The sequence below is a fragment of the Delphinus delphis genome, chromosome 6, assembly GCF_949987515.2.
Source record: "Delphinus delphis chromosome 6, mDelDel1.2, whole genome shotgun sequence".
Lineage (NCBI taxonomy): Eukaryota > Metazoa > Chordata > Mammalia > Artiodactyla > Delphinidae > Delphinus > Delphinus delphis.
Window position 1 is genome coordinate 105,556,888 of NC_082688.1, and position 17,392 is coordinate 105,574,279.

The 17,392-nt window shown below is 40.0% G+C and overlaps 1 protein-coding gene across 4 annotated transcripts in view; it reads right to left on the bottom strand.

The window, feature by feature from the left end:
- The window catches only part of KIF13B (kinesin family member 13B), a 187,258-nt gene that overhangs the window by 122,586 nt on the left and 47,280 nt on the right, over positions 1-17,392 (bottom strand). For all 4 annotated transcript variants that reach the window (XM_060015252.1, XM_060015250.1, XM_060015251.1 and 1 more), the window contains exon 3: positions 2,772-2,784. In XM_060015252.1, coding sequence (XP_059871235.1) covers positions 2,772-2,784 — 13 coding nt within the window. The remainder of the gene's footprint in view (positions 1-2,771; positions 2,785-17,392) is intronic.

Consider the following 17,392-nt stretch of genomic DNA (forward strand, 5'->3'; position numbering starts at 1 on the left):
TCCACCTCTACTTGAAATTAACACAAAATGATGGAGAGAGGGAGGGAAAGAGCCTAAAAGGGAAAGAAGCAGGGAAAGGAGAGCAAGTTTTTGAAATCAAGATTGCTCGCTTATACCTGGACCAGAAACTGAGAAGCCCTGAAAAACAGCTGCAATGAGACTGGTGCAGTGTGAGATGGGGACCACAGGGAGAGCACAGGCCAAATCACGGCAGGAGGAGATGGCTGCAAAGCTAAGAGCAATTCCAGGAGTACAGCAGGAAAACAGCTCAGTGAGTGGCTAGGGGCCCTGGGGGCAACCGAAAGGGCAACTGGCTAGAAACACCTTTAGAGCAAGGAAGGATCAGAACACCCACATCTTTGTGCAAAACAGTGGCACGAGGCATTTGTTCCCTGGGGTGGGGCAGTGATGGGGAAGCAAGGCCAAAAAGGTAGGCAGAAGCCCAATGACGGACAACACCTCGGAGGAGGTGGGAACCCTGGAGCCCAGAAGCCATCCACCCAGCCTCAGCACTATGTGGTACATTACTAATCCTCAACATTTTTCCAGAGCTAAACATGTGTCTGTCAACAGTGGTGGCTCCCTATGTTAGCAATTCTCCAACAGAAAGGGGAGGAAAAGAAGAAGGAAGATAGAAGGTGGTCCCAAAGGACTGTGGACCAAAACCTCCAATGGGGGCAGCTTTTCCAGCTACACTAGTCAGCAGGGAGAGATTAAATAAGATGTGAAGCTCAAATTAAGTTTCTTCTGTTCTAACGTTCAGCTCTCATCTCTCAGCACTTTATTTGATTCTGCTCTTACCAAGCTTAAGTGGACACCATCCTGATTCTTTGCTTGTATGCTTAGCTCACACTTGAACAGTCCATCTGTGTGAACATCTTAGAGATCAGGCTCTAAATGGCACTCCTCTCCCTACGACTGTGGGTTTTTCCTTTCTTTTCTTTCTTTTTTAAATTCAGGGAGTTGGGCTTCCCTGGTGGCGCACTGGTTGAGAATCTGCCTGCTAATGCAGGGGACACGGGTTCGAGACCTGGTCTGGGAAGATCCCACATGCCGCGGAGCAACTAGGCCCGTGAGCCACAACTACTGAGCCTGCTTGTCTGGAGCCTGTGCTCTGCAACAAGAGAGGCCACGATAGTGAGAGGCCCGCACACCGCGATGAAGAGTGGCCCCCGCTCGCCGCAACTAGGGAAAGCCCTCGCACAGAAACGAAGACCCAACACAGCCAAAATAAATAAATTAATTAATAAACTTCTACCCCCAACATCTTCTTAAATTCAGGGAGTTCTTTCACAATTCTTGTTCTCAATTCCAGTAGAGAAGCTACCATTAAAGTAACCGCAACAACAGCTGATACTACACGGGAGGCCCTGGGGTACAAGGAAGTCAAGAAGCTGGTGACCTGCAGGTGGGGAGCTGGGAGCTGAACCCAGCCTTTGAGCACTCTGTCTGCTCCCCACCAGGCCCTTCACCACAGGCTGGATTCGCTCTCTTCCCCAGTTACAGGAAGATGCCACAGCCTGGTACAAAGTTGGGAACTAGGAATGCTTAGTTCTTGTTTACTAACAACACTGAACGGTCCTCTTTAAGTTTCAGGAAGTTTGTAAATTATTACAGGTATCTTCCAGCCACAGATTTCCTAAAGCAGACAAGCCCTTTTCTTTCTAAATAAACATTTTTCCTTTAAAATTTAAAAAAAAAACTTTTTCTAAGTAACAGAGAAGAAACACACATTCATTATAACAAGTCAAATAACACCAAAACATAAGGAATAAAGGTCTCCCATTCACCGAGCATTTTCTCCTTAGAGGGAACCACCATGTTAATAGTGTGGTGTTGGCCCTTCCATATTTTTTACGTCAACACATTTTCTCTAAACGTTAAGATACAGTTGAATTAAATAAAACATGAATAGTTTTTAAATAGTCATGTAATGTTTCCTCACATTTTTACTGCAATCTCCAGCCTCTGTTCCATCAAAAATTAAGAAAACAAAAATAATCTGGCATCTTTTCACGGAAAAGATAAAACTAATGAAATTAGTTCTACATATATAAAGAAGTCAGTGCCATATTAAACTTCTTTTTTTTAATCATTCAGAGTCCCAAGTGACAAGTCTATACATACTTTAGCAACAATAACAGAAAATGGAATTACAGTTCAACCACGGACTCTTAAACCAAACTCCAAGAATGTAGATAAAAATCTAAATTTCCTGGAAAATTCCAGAGAATGATCAATTCAATAATACAGTCCTTGTGCCTACTTCGGCACAACTACATTTCCTAAGAGATGCAGGAACTGACCCACCCCACCGAAGTTTCTTTAGAATCTGGGCTCAAATCTCAGATGAAAGCATATTCCCTTGAGGAAGCTGTGGGCCAGGGCAGGCTTCTGTTGGCCTGAGAATGTGTCCCCAGCTGTCCCAGGAGCAACATGGATGAGTCTGCCTGCTATGGTTCTGACCACAGTATGGGACGAGCAGTTTCGAGCCAATCCACGGCGAACAGCAGGGCACAAAAGGAATCTGTGTTGTAGTTGCCAGGAGACTGGACAGAATTGGTCAAAGTACAAATACAGCTTTTCTATAAACCTCTTACACCAATAAATGGCTTTGGATTTATGAACAGGCTGACAGCTTGCATTACTTCTTTTTTTTTTTTATAAAAATGCCAGAGAAAATTTTTATTTTTGAGAAGAAAATTACCAGTACTTCAAAAATATGCCCATAAGACCTTTACAAGCATCGCATAATAAACCAAATCGCTTACCTTTGGCTGGCTTCTGAGTTCCCAAAAGAGATGTCATCAATGACATGAAAGAAAAGAGAAAGGGTTTAAAATTTTTTTTTTTAGTTAGAAGATGCTTTTTGAAGGGTAAAACAATAAACATCATGTAAATCTTTATTAAGAATATAAAATATTAACTTTGAAATCATATAGCAATTTGAAATAAAGGATAAATTAATATCTATTAGCTAGTAGGATAGAATATTAATTATAGAAAACTAATGTATCTCTCAGGTAGAAGAAAGATTATCTGAGCACCGGATAATTTTTGAAGTCCTAATATTTCTGCTTTCTACCGTTTACTTATCCTTGTATACAACTTGTAAATATTTTTTAAAAATTCTTTACTTTTTAGCATCTGATTTTACTTCCAAGCAGTCTCCTCTGCCTTGATAAAGCAGCAGCTCACTCTCTATCTATATAGGACCTTCTGCCAAAAACTTCTGTTCTAAGAAAAAAAGGTTAAAGGAACAATTAATTTTTTTTAATTTTTATTTATTTATTTTGGCTGTGCTGGGTCTTCATTTCTGTGCCAGGGTTTTCTCTAGTTGCGTCAAGCGGGGGCCACTCTTCATCGCGGTGCGCGGGCCTCTCACTATCGGGGTCTCCCTTGTTGCGGAGCACAAGCTCCAGACGCGCACGCTCAGTAGCTGTGGCTCACGGGCCTAGTTGCTCCACGGCATGTGGGATCTTCCCAGGCCAAGGCTCGAACCCGTGTCCCCTGCATTGGCAGGCAGATTCTCAACCACTGCACCACCAGGGAAGCCCAGGAACAATTAATGTTTTGCCAGTGAGTGACCAGTTACTCACTTACTACTTATTCCTCTATGCTAACCCAGGTGCCTCCAACCTCCCTCCCTCTGAAAATGCCACTGGCTTACATCTCCTCAGGGTACAGGAATATAACTCAATCCAGTATAATTTTAAGATAGTTTTAAATTTAGAAGCTGTAAGAGAAGCACACAGAGCTCCCTTTACGCAAACTCACCAATTGTTAATATTGCCACGGCTGCTATGTCATTCTTCCCCCCTCCCTCTCTCCCCTCTTCTACACACACACACACACACATTATTTTCTCTTGATCATCTGAAGGTAAGTTACAGACATGCGCCTTCAGCCCTAAACACTTCCGTGTATAACTCATAAAAACAATGATGTTCACTCACACAACCATGGGAATAACTGGCCCTTCTCAGAGGATCCAAATGCCAAGTGAAACCTGAAACTTGAAAGGAAACTGTACATGGAAATACTTCAAATGTCTGGACATCTTGTGCCTTTGTCTCATAAAATTTTCTTCTAAATTTAATATTTATTTGTATCAAATGATTTCAGATAAGACGACTAAATTACCAAGGAAAGTAGCAAATGAGTGACACTTGTCTAACAGATTTTGGAGTAACAGCCAATGTGACTAACACATAAAATAAAATAATTTCTCTGGGATAGGAGATATGGGGAAACTTCCAAACAAAAAAGACCTGGGAAATACCAGTAGAGATGACTAACATACGCTATCATCGTTCTGTAGGTATTTATAAGCAAAGAAGAATCTCATCAGTTTCAGAAGGCACAGTTATAAGCCCAGCTGGAGGAAAGAACAGAGCCAGCATATATGAAATGCCCACATTAGGCCAGGTACATTGTATGCTACTTCATTTAACTTTCACAATAACTTTGAAAGGTGCTATTATCATTCCAGTTTTACAGATGAAAAAGTTAAGGCTCAACAGTTAAATGAGCTGTCCAAGACACAATAATAATCAGTGATGAATCTGGGATGCAAAAGTAGGTCTTCCGAATCCCAAGTCCATGTTTTCTTCCTCTCCCACACTGGTCAAAACAGTCTCGTCAAGTTTCTCCTAGACTTAAGAATCTTATGAGTCATACATTAACAACCGTGCTCCTGGTAACAGAAACATTTCCCAATGTATTAATTTCCTCCATTCTAATTATTACCCAATAAAAGGTCACCACTTGGTGCTTATGCCAGTGTAAGTTTACTTTTTCATTATATTTATAAAAACTCCAGACTGTCTTTTCTGAGAGGAAAAATAAGATGTTTAGCATGATATTTTAAGTAAAACATTTTTATACAAAAATCAGCTCTTCCTAAAAGACAACCAACAAATATGAAATTCAACAATATATGATACACAGCAGAAGAATCCATGGGACTAACCTGAATGTAGAACATGATAATAAAAACAGAAACAAACCAGTAAATTAATTACAGAGCTAAGTTTCCAGCTAGGGATTCTGGTGGCTCTAACAGTAATGCTCAAATAACCTACAGAGCCATTGGAAACCCAAAGATGTAATTACAGCTCTGTACAAAAATAAATAAGTAAATTAATTAATTAAACAAAACCTTTCAACTTGTAGCTGCAATCCAATACGGCAATGCCTCACTATTCCAAAATCCCTTATTTAGAAACCTCAGCTATCCAGATCACAGTGGAGATTTAAGAAGCAGAGAAAACCAGCCCCTTGACCAATCAAAAGAGATGTCATAAAGTAGAAGCATGAGAGTCTGAATTTCTGAGTTTCTGTTGTTGTTGTTACTTAAGTTCATTTTGAATTTCCACACTTACAAAAAGTTCCAAAAACAGTACAAAGAACTCCCGTGTACCCTTCACCCAGCCTCTCAAAATGATAACATCTTATTAAAACCACAGTTACAATTATCAAAACCAGGAAATTAACCATCAACACAAGATTTATGAAATAATCTAGAGCCAACCTTACACAAATTTCTTCCCAACTGCCCCCTTGATGTCCTTTTTCAGGTCCAGGATCACACACTGCAGTTGTCACGCCTCCTCCAACTGGGGACGGTTTGTCTCTCATGACCCTGACACTTGGAGAGTCCTGGGCAGTTATTCTGTAAAATGTCCCTCAATCTGGATTTGTCTAATGCTTCCCCATGACTAAATTCACATTATGCATTTCGACAGGCACCAAAGAATCAATGTTGTGCCCTTCTAAGTACATCAATACCAGAAGGCACATCACTATGGAGAACAGTATGGAGGTTCCTTAAAAAACTAAAAATAGGATTGCCATATGATCCAGCAATCCCACTCCTGGGCATATATCCAGAAAAGTCAAAAACTCTAATTTGAAAGATACACGCACACCAATGTTCACAGCAGCACTATTTAAATGGCCAAGACATGGAAGCAACCTAAATGTCCATCGACAGATGAATGGATAAAGAAGACGTGGTACATATATACAATAGAATATTACTCAGCCATAAAAAAGAATGAAATAATGCCATTTGCAGCAACATGGATGGACCGAGAGATTATCATACTAAGTGAACTCAGAAAGAGAAAGACAAATATCATATATCACTTACATGTGGAATCTTAAAGAATGACACTAATGAATGTATTTACAAAATAGACTCACAGACACAGAAAACAAACTATGGTTACCAAAAGGGAAGGGAGGGGAGGGATAAATGGGAATTTGGGATTAACGGATATACACTACTATGTACAAAAATAGATAAACAACAAGGTCCTACTGTATAGCACACAGAACTATACTCAATATCTTGTAACAGCCTATAATGGAAAAGAATCACTTTGCTGTACACCTAAAATACTGTAAATCAACTATACTTCAATAAAAAAAAAATACCAGAAGGTACATGATGTTGTCCAAATCTCACTGCTGATGATGGTAACTCTGGTCACTGGTTACAGTTGTATATACCAGGTCTCTCCACTGTAACATTACTAGTTTTCCCTCTGTACCCTTCTTGGGGCGGGGGCGGTGATATTTTAAGACCACGTAAGCACCCTTTCTCATCATACTTTCACCCATGAATTTTAGCATCCACTGATGAGTCTTGCCCACAACAATTACTGTTCCCCAAATTGTGATTGTCTAGTTACTGAGATGTTAACAGCCCAGGTGGATCAAGATGGGTAGATGTGCTTTTTAGGAAGATGATGTTTCAGAAGACAACAAATGATTTGATTACATATTTTGTAGTTTTATTTTATTTTATTTTAGGCCGTGCCATGCGGCTTGCAGAATCTTAGTTCCCTGACCAGGGATCGAAACCGGGCCCCCTGCGGTGGAAGTGTGGAGTCCCTAACCACTGGACCACCAGGTAATTCCCTGATTACATATTTTGGATAGAACTGTTTCTGTGAATAAGCTAGTCACCTCCTCCTTTTTACTCACCTGGTTTAGGAGCTTGTGCTCACTTCTCTTTGCAATAATAAATTACACTATAAAATTAAGTCAAATTAAAGTCCTAATCTTTAGAATGCCACAATATGAAGCAGAAATTTAGTAATTATTTTATATAAGTTAATGATCTTTGGGAATTTTTATCAATACTTCTGACCATGACAAAAATAAAATTGATATTGAGTCCAAAAATAAACCACAAAGTACTGTATATGTGTAAAACAAAACTATATCAGAACTATGAGTTATAAATCAATTACTGCTGTCAACTACCAAAATCAAACGTTATATCCAAATATCATCACCTCTTTTAACCTTAAAGATTTAAGTTTCTGAAACATTCACAATTAGAAATATCTGGAATCTCTGTTTTAACAAGATCCCACTCCAACCCGTTCTATAACAGATGTGTTAACATCACAAAGGGTTTATTCTAATACAGCCATACTATATAAAGATATTGTTTCCTTTTCGGACTTAAGCTGGCAGTACCAGCAACCAAACAATCTGTGTGATGATCGTTATTTTTTCTTTGTCACCCCTCCCCCGATGTGCTTTTCCATATAAGGAACAAAGCTGACCTGAGTAAAAATTTAGACACTGACTAGACTCACAGAGGAGATTCATCAATCTTTGCTGATCTAGATAACTTGAAGAAGTACAAATATCACTAAAAGCCCTGGTCACTGTCTCCCCAACATTTAGAATACTACATTCAATTTTGAAGAATAAATTTTAAAAGCATCACTGATAAAGCAGACTATCTTGGAGAATAGCATTCCAGATGTAGAGGGGTTTTAAAATGATACATGTAGCCTGGACCAGGGAAGACTAAAACAAGACATGATGCCATCTTTGGTAGGATCTACTAAAGAAAGTTAAAAGAAAAGGGATAGCTCTTTAATATAAGAATAGTTAGCACTGTGTTAAAGAGCCAGCTCACCATTGGTGGAATTATCTGAAGAGAGAACAGGAAAGCATTTGATGAGGATGTTGTAGAAGGAATGAGAAGTTACACTGGATTACTTGTATAGCTCTTTATTTACAATGAGAAAGCAAACAGTAAGCATTCAACAAGTTAGATTCAATATTTCTATCAGGGACACGTGCAGACCACTGGAACATCAGAGGTAACCCAAGCTACAGTTCGAGCATTACCTCCCACATCACACCCCTAGAAGAGTCCTCCTCTCCAGTGAGCTACTGTCCTTCCTGCATTCCACATGCCGACACTCAGATGATGCCATCCCTCTAACAACTCTGTTTGTTCAAGCCCTACTCATGTGGGGAAGAGCTCGGATCAAATTCTATCTCCCTCAAGAAGCCTTCCATAAGAACCCCACCCAAAAGTGAGTTCTCCTTCCCCCATTCCCCCTCTAAGTCAGAACTCTCTACTGCTCATGCATTACCCATCATTCTCACATTATATAAACTTTTTAATATAAATGGGTCATCTCCTCAACTAGACTACAAGCTTCTGAAGGACAGAGTGTGTCTTCTGGCATTTATCAGTGTCCAACACAAGGCTTTCTGATTCAGCTAATGCTGTTTAAGCTCTCTAGGTGACCTGGCCCCTCCCTCTATCTCAACCACATCTTGGACCATCTTCCTTTCACTCACTGGCCTTTTCTAATTGGCCCAGTGTACACAGTTTTCTAGTCTCGGGGCTCTCATTCATGATTTTCTTTCTGCCTTGAAATCTTGAGGCTAACTCCTACTCATTTGTCATTTCTCAGCTTAGATATTATTTCTCTACATGTATCTTTCTTAAACATCCAATCTAAATTAAGTCATTTATGTTATTCTCAATCACAGTATTCCTGATAGAATAAAAACATTTCTACCACCATCTCTGCTCTCTAAAATCATCTCCAAAACAATAAAGCAAACAAGAAACAAATACAAATTGAATCTTCAATGAAACAAGGAGATAGCTATAAATGAAATATATGAAGACAGAAAATGCATCCACAGAATGCCAGAAAGGGTCAGAAATGAGTGGTGCTGAGTATCCCAGAAGATGCGGAGGAAGGGGGCCTAAAAAACAGTAAGAACATTCAGGTCACTACCTCTGATATATATCCTTGGAGAAACGTCTTTAAATCAAGACAAAAGACAATTCTCTCCAATTAAAATCTTCCACCCACACAAACTACAATTGGTTGAGAACAGAGGGACATCCGAAGAATACAGCCACTGAACCGCAACTGGCATATTTCACAATCAGAAAACGTTAGAAAGATGTTTAATAAATTCCATAATTTCAAGTTACCATATACTGAGAGAGCATCATTCAAAGAATACACTATTAACTCAATCAATCATTTGCGAATCATCTGTCAAACACTCAAGCAGAGTAAGTTTTAATTCACTGTCCACTTTCACTACAAGGAAGTTTAAATCTGACCAAAGAATTAAATCAATATTGATTCATTTGTGTGGTTTTTTTTAATAAAATATATTTCACATGATAGGTTAACAGAGTAATACACATTCATTTTAAAAATTACATGTTAAAATAACTTCAAGGCATGCACAGAGATTAGGATAGATTATTGAAATACTCAGATTTGGACTATTCTAACTTGGAATACTGGAGATACAAGCTTAGCATAGAGTTATTTTCATGGAATAATAACTGAGCACCAAGCACTACATTAAGTACTTTATATTCATCATAGTAATAACCCTATGAGATATCCTCATTTTACACCTGAGTCACTTAGCATTCTGAAATTAACACAGCTAGTGGAGGTGGAATTAAGATTCAAACTGGTGTGTGCCTGATCCAAAGCCTACATTCAAGCTGCTGGGGCCAAACACAAGGCACCCAGACAATCACTTCCCCATTTCAAGCTATGGCGAACATCACTAATGAATCACAACACTCCTGCTCTTCATTAAAAGAAACTTTATAATCTACGGCACCCTTGGAGGGAAGTGCTAAAAAGATCATTAAATATTAAAATAATGCTGGGACTTCCTTGGTGGTCCAGTGGGTAAGACTCCATGCTCCCAATGCAGGGGGCCTGGGTTCGATCACTGGTTGGGGAACTAGATCCCGCATGCATGCCACAACTAAGAAGTCCACATGCCCCAACTAAGAGTCCACATGCCGCAACTAAGAGTCCACATGCCGCAACTGAGACCCAGTGCAACATACATACATACTTACATAAATAAATAAATATTTTAAAAAATAAAAAATAGGGCTTCCCCAGTGGTGCAGTGGTTAAGAATCCGCCTGCCAATGCAGGGGACACCGGTTTGATGCCTGGTCTGGGAAGATCCCACATGCCACGGAGCAACTAAGCCCGTGTGCCACAACTACTGAGCCTGCGCTCTAGAGCCCGTGAGCCACAACTACTGATACCGTGAACCACAACTACTGAAGCCCATATGCCTAGAGCCTGTGCTCCGCAACAAGAGAAGCCACCGCAATGAAGAGCCCATGCACCGCAATGAAGAGTAGCCCCCGCTCACTGCAACTAGAGAAAGCCCATGTGCAGCAACAAAGACCCAAACGCAGCCATAAATAAATAAATAAATTTTTTTAAAGAAGAAATATAAAATAATGCTAAATATGTCAGAGAATAAAGCAATTAGAAATAAGATATTTGGAGATTACTTAGAAAATTTACAAAAATAAGTGTCACAAGATGAACAGAATATTTTCACTGTAAGCTTCCAAATCAAATTTGAAATTGTATTTTTAATCAATTTTAATTACACTATTAATATTAATCTCTTCTCCCAAAAACTAACTTGGATTTAACTGCTACATGTCACAGACCCAAATACTCTACCATTTTCTACTAAAAGTAAAACCTGAAATCTGAAAGGAAAAAAGACACCTATTCTTCACCATACATTATGGCAGCCTTTTTCTTCTTCTTCTTCTTTTTTTTTTTTGTAAGCAGGGATTGTGTTTTACCTCATAACATTTCCCAAAAGAAAGGCGTTATGTCACCCAAAATAAACCATGCTTCCATCATTTCCATGTTTGTAAATGTTTATTTCAATAGGCAAAGGAATAACAGAGAAAGTAAAATAAACAAAAGCCTTGGTCATTTGTGGAATGAAGAAAAGAGTGAAGACATGGAAAGAGGAAAAGGATTAAGTTGAGGCCACTAGCAGGAAGTGGTAACATTTTACAGCCTAAGAAAAAAGCAGTAGAAATAGATATTTTGAGGAACCAAATATGCCTGCAACAGCAAAACCAGAAATCCCGGTATTAGAAAGGATTCCTTAAACTACAAGCATCTGCACAGTCACCCCGGTTTCTTTATACTTTGTGTGAACTGACTAGCCAATTGGTTAACTCAAGGTAAAATTGAGCACCAATTGGCTGCTGAAGGAAGACTGGAAGAGGAGTTGAGTACTAAATAAGCCACAGAGGACTGAGAGTTCAGTTAGACCTTGGCATTTTCTTAAAAGTTACCAATTCTGATGTCTTTAAAAAATCAATAGTTTTAAAGATATAAATAATCTAATATAGTCTAAATATCTGTTTATGTAGTTTTAACAATTTTATTGACATATAATTTATATACCATAAAATCATCCATTTTAAGTGAACAATTCAATGACTTTTAGGAAATGTATAGAATTGTGCACCCCCCGTCCCCCACGCAATCTAGTTTGAGAACATTTCCGTCACTCCAAAAAGTTCCCTCAAGCCTGACTGCACTCAATCCCAGGTCCTTCCCCCAGCCCCAAACAACCAGTGATCTGCTTTCTGTCCATCTTCTTTTGTGGACATTTCCTATAAATGGAATCATACAATATGTGGTCTTTTGCATCTGGTGTCTTTCACTGAGGCATGTTTTGAGGTTCATCCGTGCTGTAGCATGTTATCAGTTCTCTGTTCCTTTTTATTCCAGGTGAATAGTACTTTGTTTATCCACTCAGTAGCTGATAGGCATTTAGACTGTTTCCAGTTTGGGGCTATTATGAATAGTGCTGCTATGAACATTCAAGAACAAGCCTTTATGTAGACACTTATTTTTATTTCTATATATCTATGCAAGTATAGATACCTAAGAGAAGAACTGTTGGGTCACAGGGTTAGTGTATATCTACCTTTATGGGAAACAATCAAACTGTTTTCCTAAATGTGTGTACCGGGTTACATGTCCACCATCAACATGTGAGAGTCACAGGTGCTCTGTACCTTCACCATCACTTAGCACTGTCTGCCTTACATATATATATAGCCATTCAAGTGGACGTGAAGGTGGCATCTCGCTGAGATTTTAACTTGCATCTCCATAATGACCAATGAGGTTTGAGAGCCTTTTAAGATGTGCTTATATTTCATTTTGAAGAACAGAAAAATTCTCACAATCTAGTTTCTATCCCTATTTTTAAAGTATTATAAGGACTGACAAACTCCTGATCAAATCCACGCTTTTTCCTTATTTTCATTCATATTTATTTCTCTGTATCATTTCTAACTATTACTTCATTCATTGCTTTTACCTCTTTAACCACTTCTGAATTTCTTCATGTTTTTTTGTGTAGACATTCATTTTTATCTCCGTTGGACACCTAAGAGTAAAACTTTTGGGTCTTACGGTCAGCATAAATTTAACTTCACATTTACTACTTGTTTTATGATCTGGATGTGCAAAACTACCCATTTGAAATTCAGGTCAATCTTTTTAGGACCAAGCTCAGTATGTTAGATTTTATTTTAGTAAATTTTATTTAATTACCAATGCCCACACTGGATGATTCAACACATACACTTGAGTCATTATGCCAAAGTCATTCTTATTGCTTTACGTCTTGAGTTTCTAACTATTCCAGGCCTATAATCAGATGGCACCATGAACTTAACAGTTGAAATCCCCAAGAAGCTTGCAATACAGTTGATAAGATAACAAATCATTAGATATTGAAGACGTCTTCATGGCACGATGCTGTAGGGAAAACTACTCTACAATAGCAGTTAGAAACCCTTCACTCAGTTTCCCTTCTGCCTTGCTTTAGCTTTGTGATCCCAGGGGTCACTTAACCTCATCAAACCTCTCTGCTACTTCAGGAACCAGGCTACCACCTACATAATCTACTTCACACCACACAATATCCTATGTGGTAGGGAAAGAACGTGGCTTGGGAACTAGGCAGATGTGGGTTCAAATCTAGACTCGATACAGTTTGTGCTCTTACCAGGTCCACACTATGCATTCCATGTATTACTGTCTTGAATCCTCAAAACAACACTAAAGGATAGATCCTGTTATCATCCTCATTTTACAAGTGAGGAAACTGAGGCTCAGAAGATTAAGCAACTTGCTCAAGTCGATGATTAAATATTGGATTGAGGATTCAAACCAAGGCAGAAGCAATACTCTGCTGAAGGGACACCATCAAAAACACGTAGGTCAGGGGCTTCCCTGGTGGCGCAGTGGTTGAGAGTCCGCCTGCCGATGCAGGGGACACGGGTTCGTGCCCCGGTCCGGGAAGATCCCACATGCCGCGGAGCGGCTGGGCCCGTGAGCCATGGCCGCTGAGCCTGAGCGTCCAGAGCCTGTGCTCCGCAACGGGAGAGGCCACGGCAGTGAGAGGCCCACGTACCGAAAAACAAACAAACAAACATGTAGGTCTTGTGAGATCATCAATACTGAGTTTTCTTTCCAGGAGCAAGCTGCTAAAGTAAATGCTGTGTAGTGGCTCACCTTTCTCTGTATTAGTTTTTCGTGCTTCTGTTTCTGTCTTTCTCTCTTTCATAAAGTCTTGTTTCCTGAATAGGCAAACAAACCTCAAGGAAATATGCTCTAATCCCCAAGTAGACCAAGTGGTACATGGGGAAGGGGGACGCAGGTAGAAAAGACTTGTCGAGCCTACCTAACAAACAAGCAAAATACATCAAGTTTTGTGCAACATGGAGTGGGGGAGGGGTTGACCTGGGAAATGGCTTAGAGCAGAACAAAAAAGGCACCTACATCCTTTGGTTATTTCATATCCCAAGATACAACCAACTAACCCTTAAGAAGCAGTATGGCTTCAGCACTTAGGGCATTCTTCAACTAAACTAAAACGTTGTGAAGAAAGCAGCAGTAGCAATCTTTTAAGGCATTAATTTGAAGGACAAAGAAAAAAGCACTGGAAGCTTTTGAATGCAAATTTAGACTCTTGGAAATATAAAAGTAAATGAAGATATGAACTCTTAAATTTAAAAAACAATCTGCATACAACATATAGGTAACAAATACTGCGTACAGGAGGTATACTTGCAAATTAGTTTTGCACACTCACCTTCGTACATGAGTGTGCCTGCGATAACCAAACAGTATACCCAAATATTAACCAGTATTACCATTTCCCAGTAGTGTAAAAGAGACTTGCCTAAGAAACTTGCTTGTATAAAACTGCTGAAATTATTTTTAAAGCATTCCACAAGTCTAAGTCTGTATTTTTTCATATCTTTATTACAAGAGAAGCTATCTTTTGTTACTGTGTGTCAATTACCTAGTACACTTTAGTTCTAAGCTTCACAACAAGCCCTACTGGTAGGTCCTACACTCTCTATTTTACAGAGTAATAGGGAAAGAATAGCACAGAGAAGTTAATTAATTTGGTCAGTGGCAAAGCTGGGATTCAAACCTAAGTTTCTCATTCTAAAACTATGCTCTTTCTACTGTGCCATTCTGCCTCCCTCTCTCCATGGCAAGCGATGTGGAAGAACAAATTCAAGTCAACTTTGAATGTTTCAGGAAACTTGAGGAAGGATGCTTATTTAAAATGATCTGATGGGGGGGGACGGGGGTTGTCTGTTGTTTTTTCCCTTGCCTTCAAACAAAGTAGGCAGCATATGAAAGTGGGCTCTAAATGAGGGAAACCTATGTAGATTAATAGATATAGCGGGACTTCCCTGGTGGCGCAGTGGTTAAGACTCCGCCTGCCAATGCAGGGGACACGGGTTCGAGCCCTGGTCCGGGAAGATCCCACATGCTGTGGAGCAACTAAGCCTGTGCGCCACAACTACTGAGCCTGTGCTCTAGAGCCCGCGAGCCACAACTACGGAAGCCCGCGCACCTAGAGCCCGTGCTCCGCAACAAGAGAAGCCCGCACACCACAACGAAGGGTAGCCCCCACTCGCGGCAACTAGAGGAAGCTCGCGCGCAGCAACAAAGACCCAACACAGGCAAAAATAAAAAATTAAATTAAAAAAAAAATATATATATATACACTCACACAGTGACACAGAGCTGAAGCTATGTGACCCTCAGGTGCTTAGGTTAAATATTGTTTGGGGGAAGGCTGTCCTTTCTTCAGCTCTTGCCCAATCTACGCTAACTTCCCAAAAAAAGACCTGGTCTTAACTGAACCAAGAGTGCTAAGGAGAGAACATTTTACTCCTCATCCCTGTGTTTCCGTGTGGAAGAACTCCAAAGAACACTCCTGAGGCCTCTAAGCCACTCACTCTGTCCTCCTGAGAGGAAGGGTGAACGATCGAGTTAGCAGCGTTCAGGAGAAGGAACCAGTACGTGGGCTCTGCACGTCCACACCACAGGGGAGACCTGCAGTGGCCCGCTGGCCTGGTCAAGTCTGTAATGCACAGGGGAGGTATCAGGAGGCCCACTTGGCCAACAGTCCTAAAGTCCTTTTCTCCAAGAGCTCTCTCAGTATCAGAGGTGAAATGAGATGCAGGAAAACACAGTGGTAAGAGACTGGGCTCTGGAATCCAAGTGCCCGATTTTAAATCCCAGCTCCACCATTTACTGTGTGACTTGGGTAACTAACTTACCTAACCTAACCTCACCTCTCCATGCTCCAGTTTCCCTTATCTGTAAAATGTATATAATAAGAGAATCTATGTCATAGGGTTGCTGTGGAGATTAGAACAGGGCCTAACACATAATAAGTACCAGTTGTGTTTTATTTTTGATTTGTGTATTTCCTGTCTCTATCTTACTGATCCCCATGACTACTTCAGTTCAGAATTGGGGTGGCGGGGGGGAAGGGAGTATTGTGTATGGATTTCCTAAAATCTCAACAGAGAGAATCTCAAAAGTAAGAGAGAGCCTTTGGCTATGGAGGCAAGATGATGCAAATGTCTTATTCTACTCTTCGGTGAACTAGTCTGGAGAAAACTCCAGAATAAAGGCTGGTCCAGAGGAGATAAAGCACTAAGGTGCCCAGTTTAAGATCTCCACCAAAATTCATTTACAATAGTATGATTTTTTCCAGGGCAGAGGGCTGTCGAGACACATCCCCCAAGACGGTTCATTACTTTGCTGTATTATTTGGACCTACCACTCACTAATAATAAATGGTAAAGTTTGGTGGCTTTTTCTAATACCACCGCTCCCCTCTCCCTCTCTTTTATGGGTATCAACTGAATACCCCTTGACCTTCTTAAACTGTTTCCTATCTGAAACACCCCGTGCACCTTGGGACTTTATGAGCACAGTTACATCGTGCTTATCAGAAGGCATAAGAGAATTACAGCATTAAAGATGAAAACATAAGGTTCCCAGAATTCCTTGAACATGTTTCCTTATAACATGCACTACATTGTATCAACTGCTTACAGGTGCACTGGCAGCCGGCCCCCTCCACCCCAGCTTCTCCATCTGGGTATCTCAGCACCTAAATTTAGCCCTGTGCCCGCCAGATTGTAGGCATTCGATGAATGTTTACTGAAATGAGACACTAGGAGTTAGGTTAACCATGACTACATCCTGTTTAAAATCTCTCCTTCTAATCCTCTCCTCAGATCTCCAGATACCACTTTTCCTATGTATATTCTCTGTCAACATCTTGTCCTTCCTGTATTGTTACACATTAGACTCTAAACTACCAGTTTCCTTAAGAAACCATGATCTAAAAATGTAAAAGAGCCAGAAAACGTTAATTCTTCCTCCCTGAATTTCAGATAATAGTTATACAGGAGCAGGTCTGGAGAGCAACCACAAGACAGAAGGCTCTGAGACAGAGATCTTTGGAGAAAATTAACAGAATGGTATCCTAAGAATTTGAAAGAGAAAAATTTAAGAATATGCTAAAGACAATTAAAAAGTAAACAAAATTGCAGAAAAAATAAAAAACTATTCAAGTGAGTCACGGTCTAAAATGTGGTACAATCTGATGTAATCGATGGAATTTGAGAAGAGAATTTATTTAAACTTTATGCTAGAAGACACTCCATCAAATAGCCTATGGGTTGTGATAATGAACCCAGAGAAGGACAAGCAAACCTAACACACCGTTTGGTCTAGCACTGACACAGAGGGATGACACTGTGACACTGGATGGATGGATAGATAGATGGATGGATGGATGGATACATAATATATATAAAATAATGTCAACTTATGAATAAAGCAAGTGGGTTACAAAAGGGCATAGAAAGGGGGAAGGGCATGGTCTCATCCTGGTA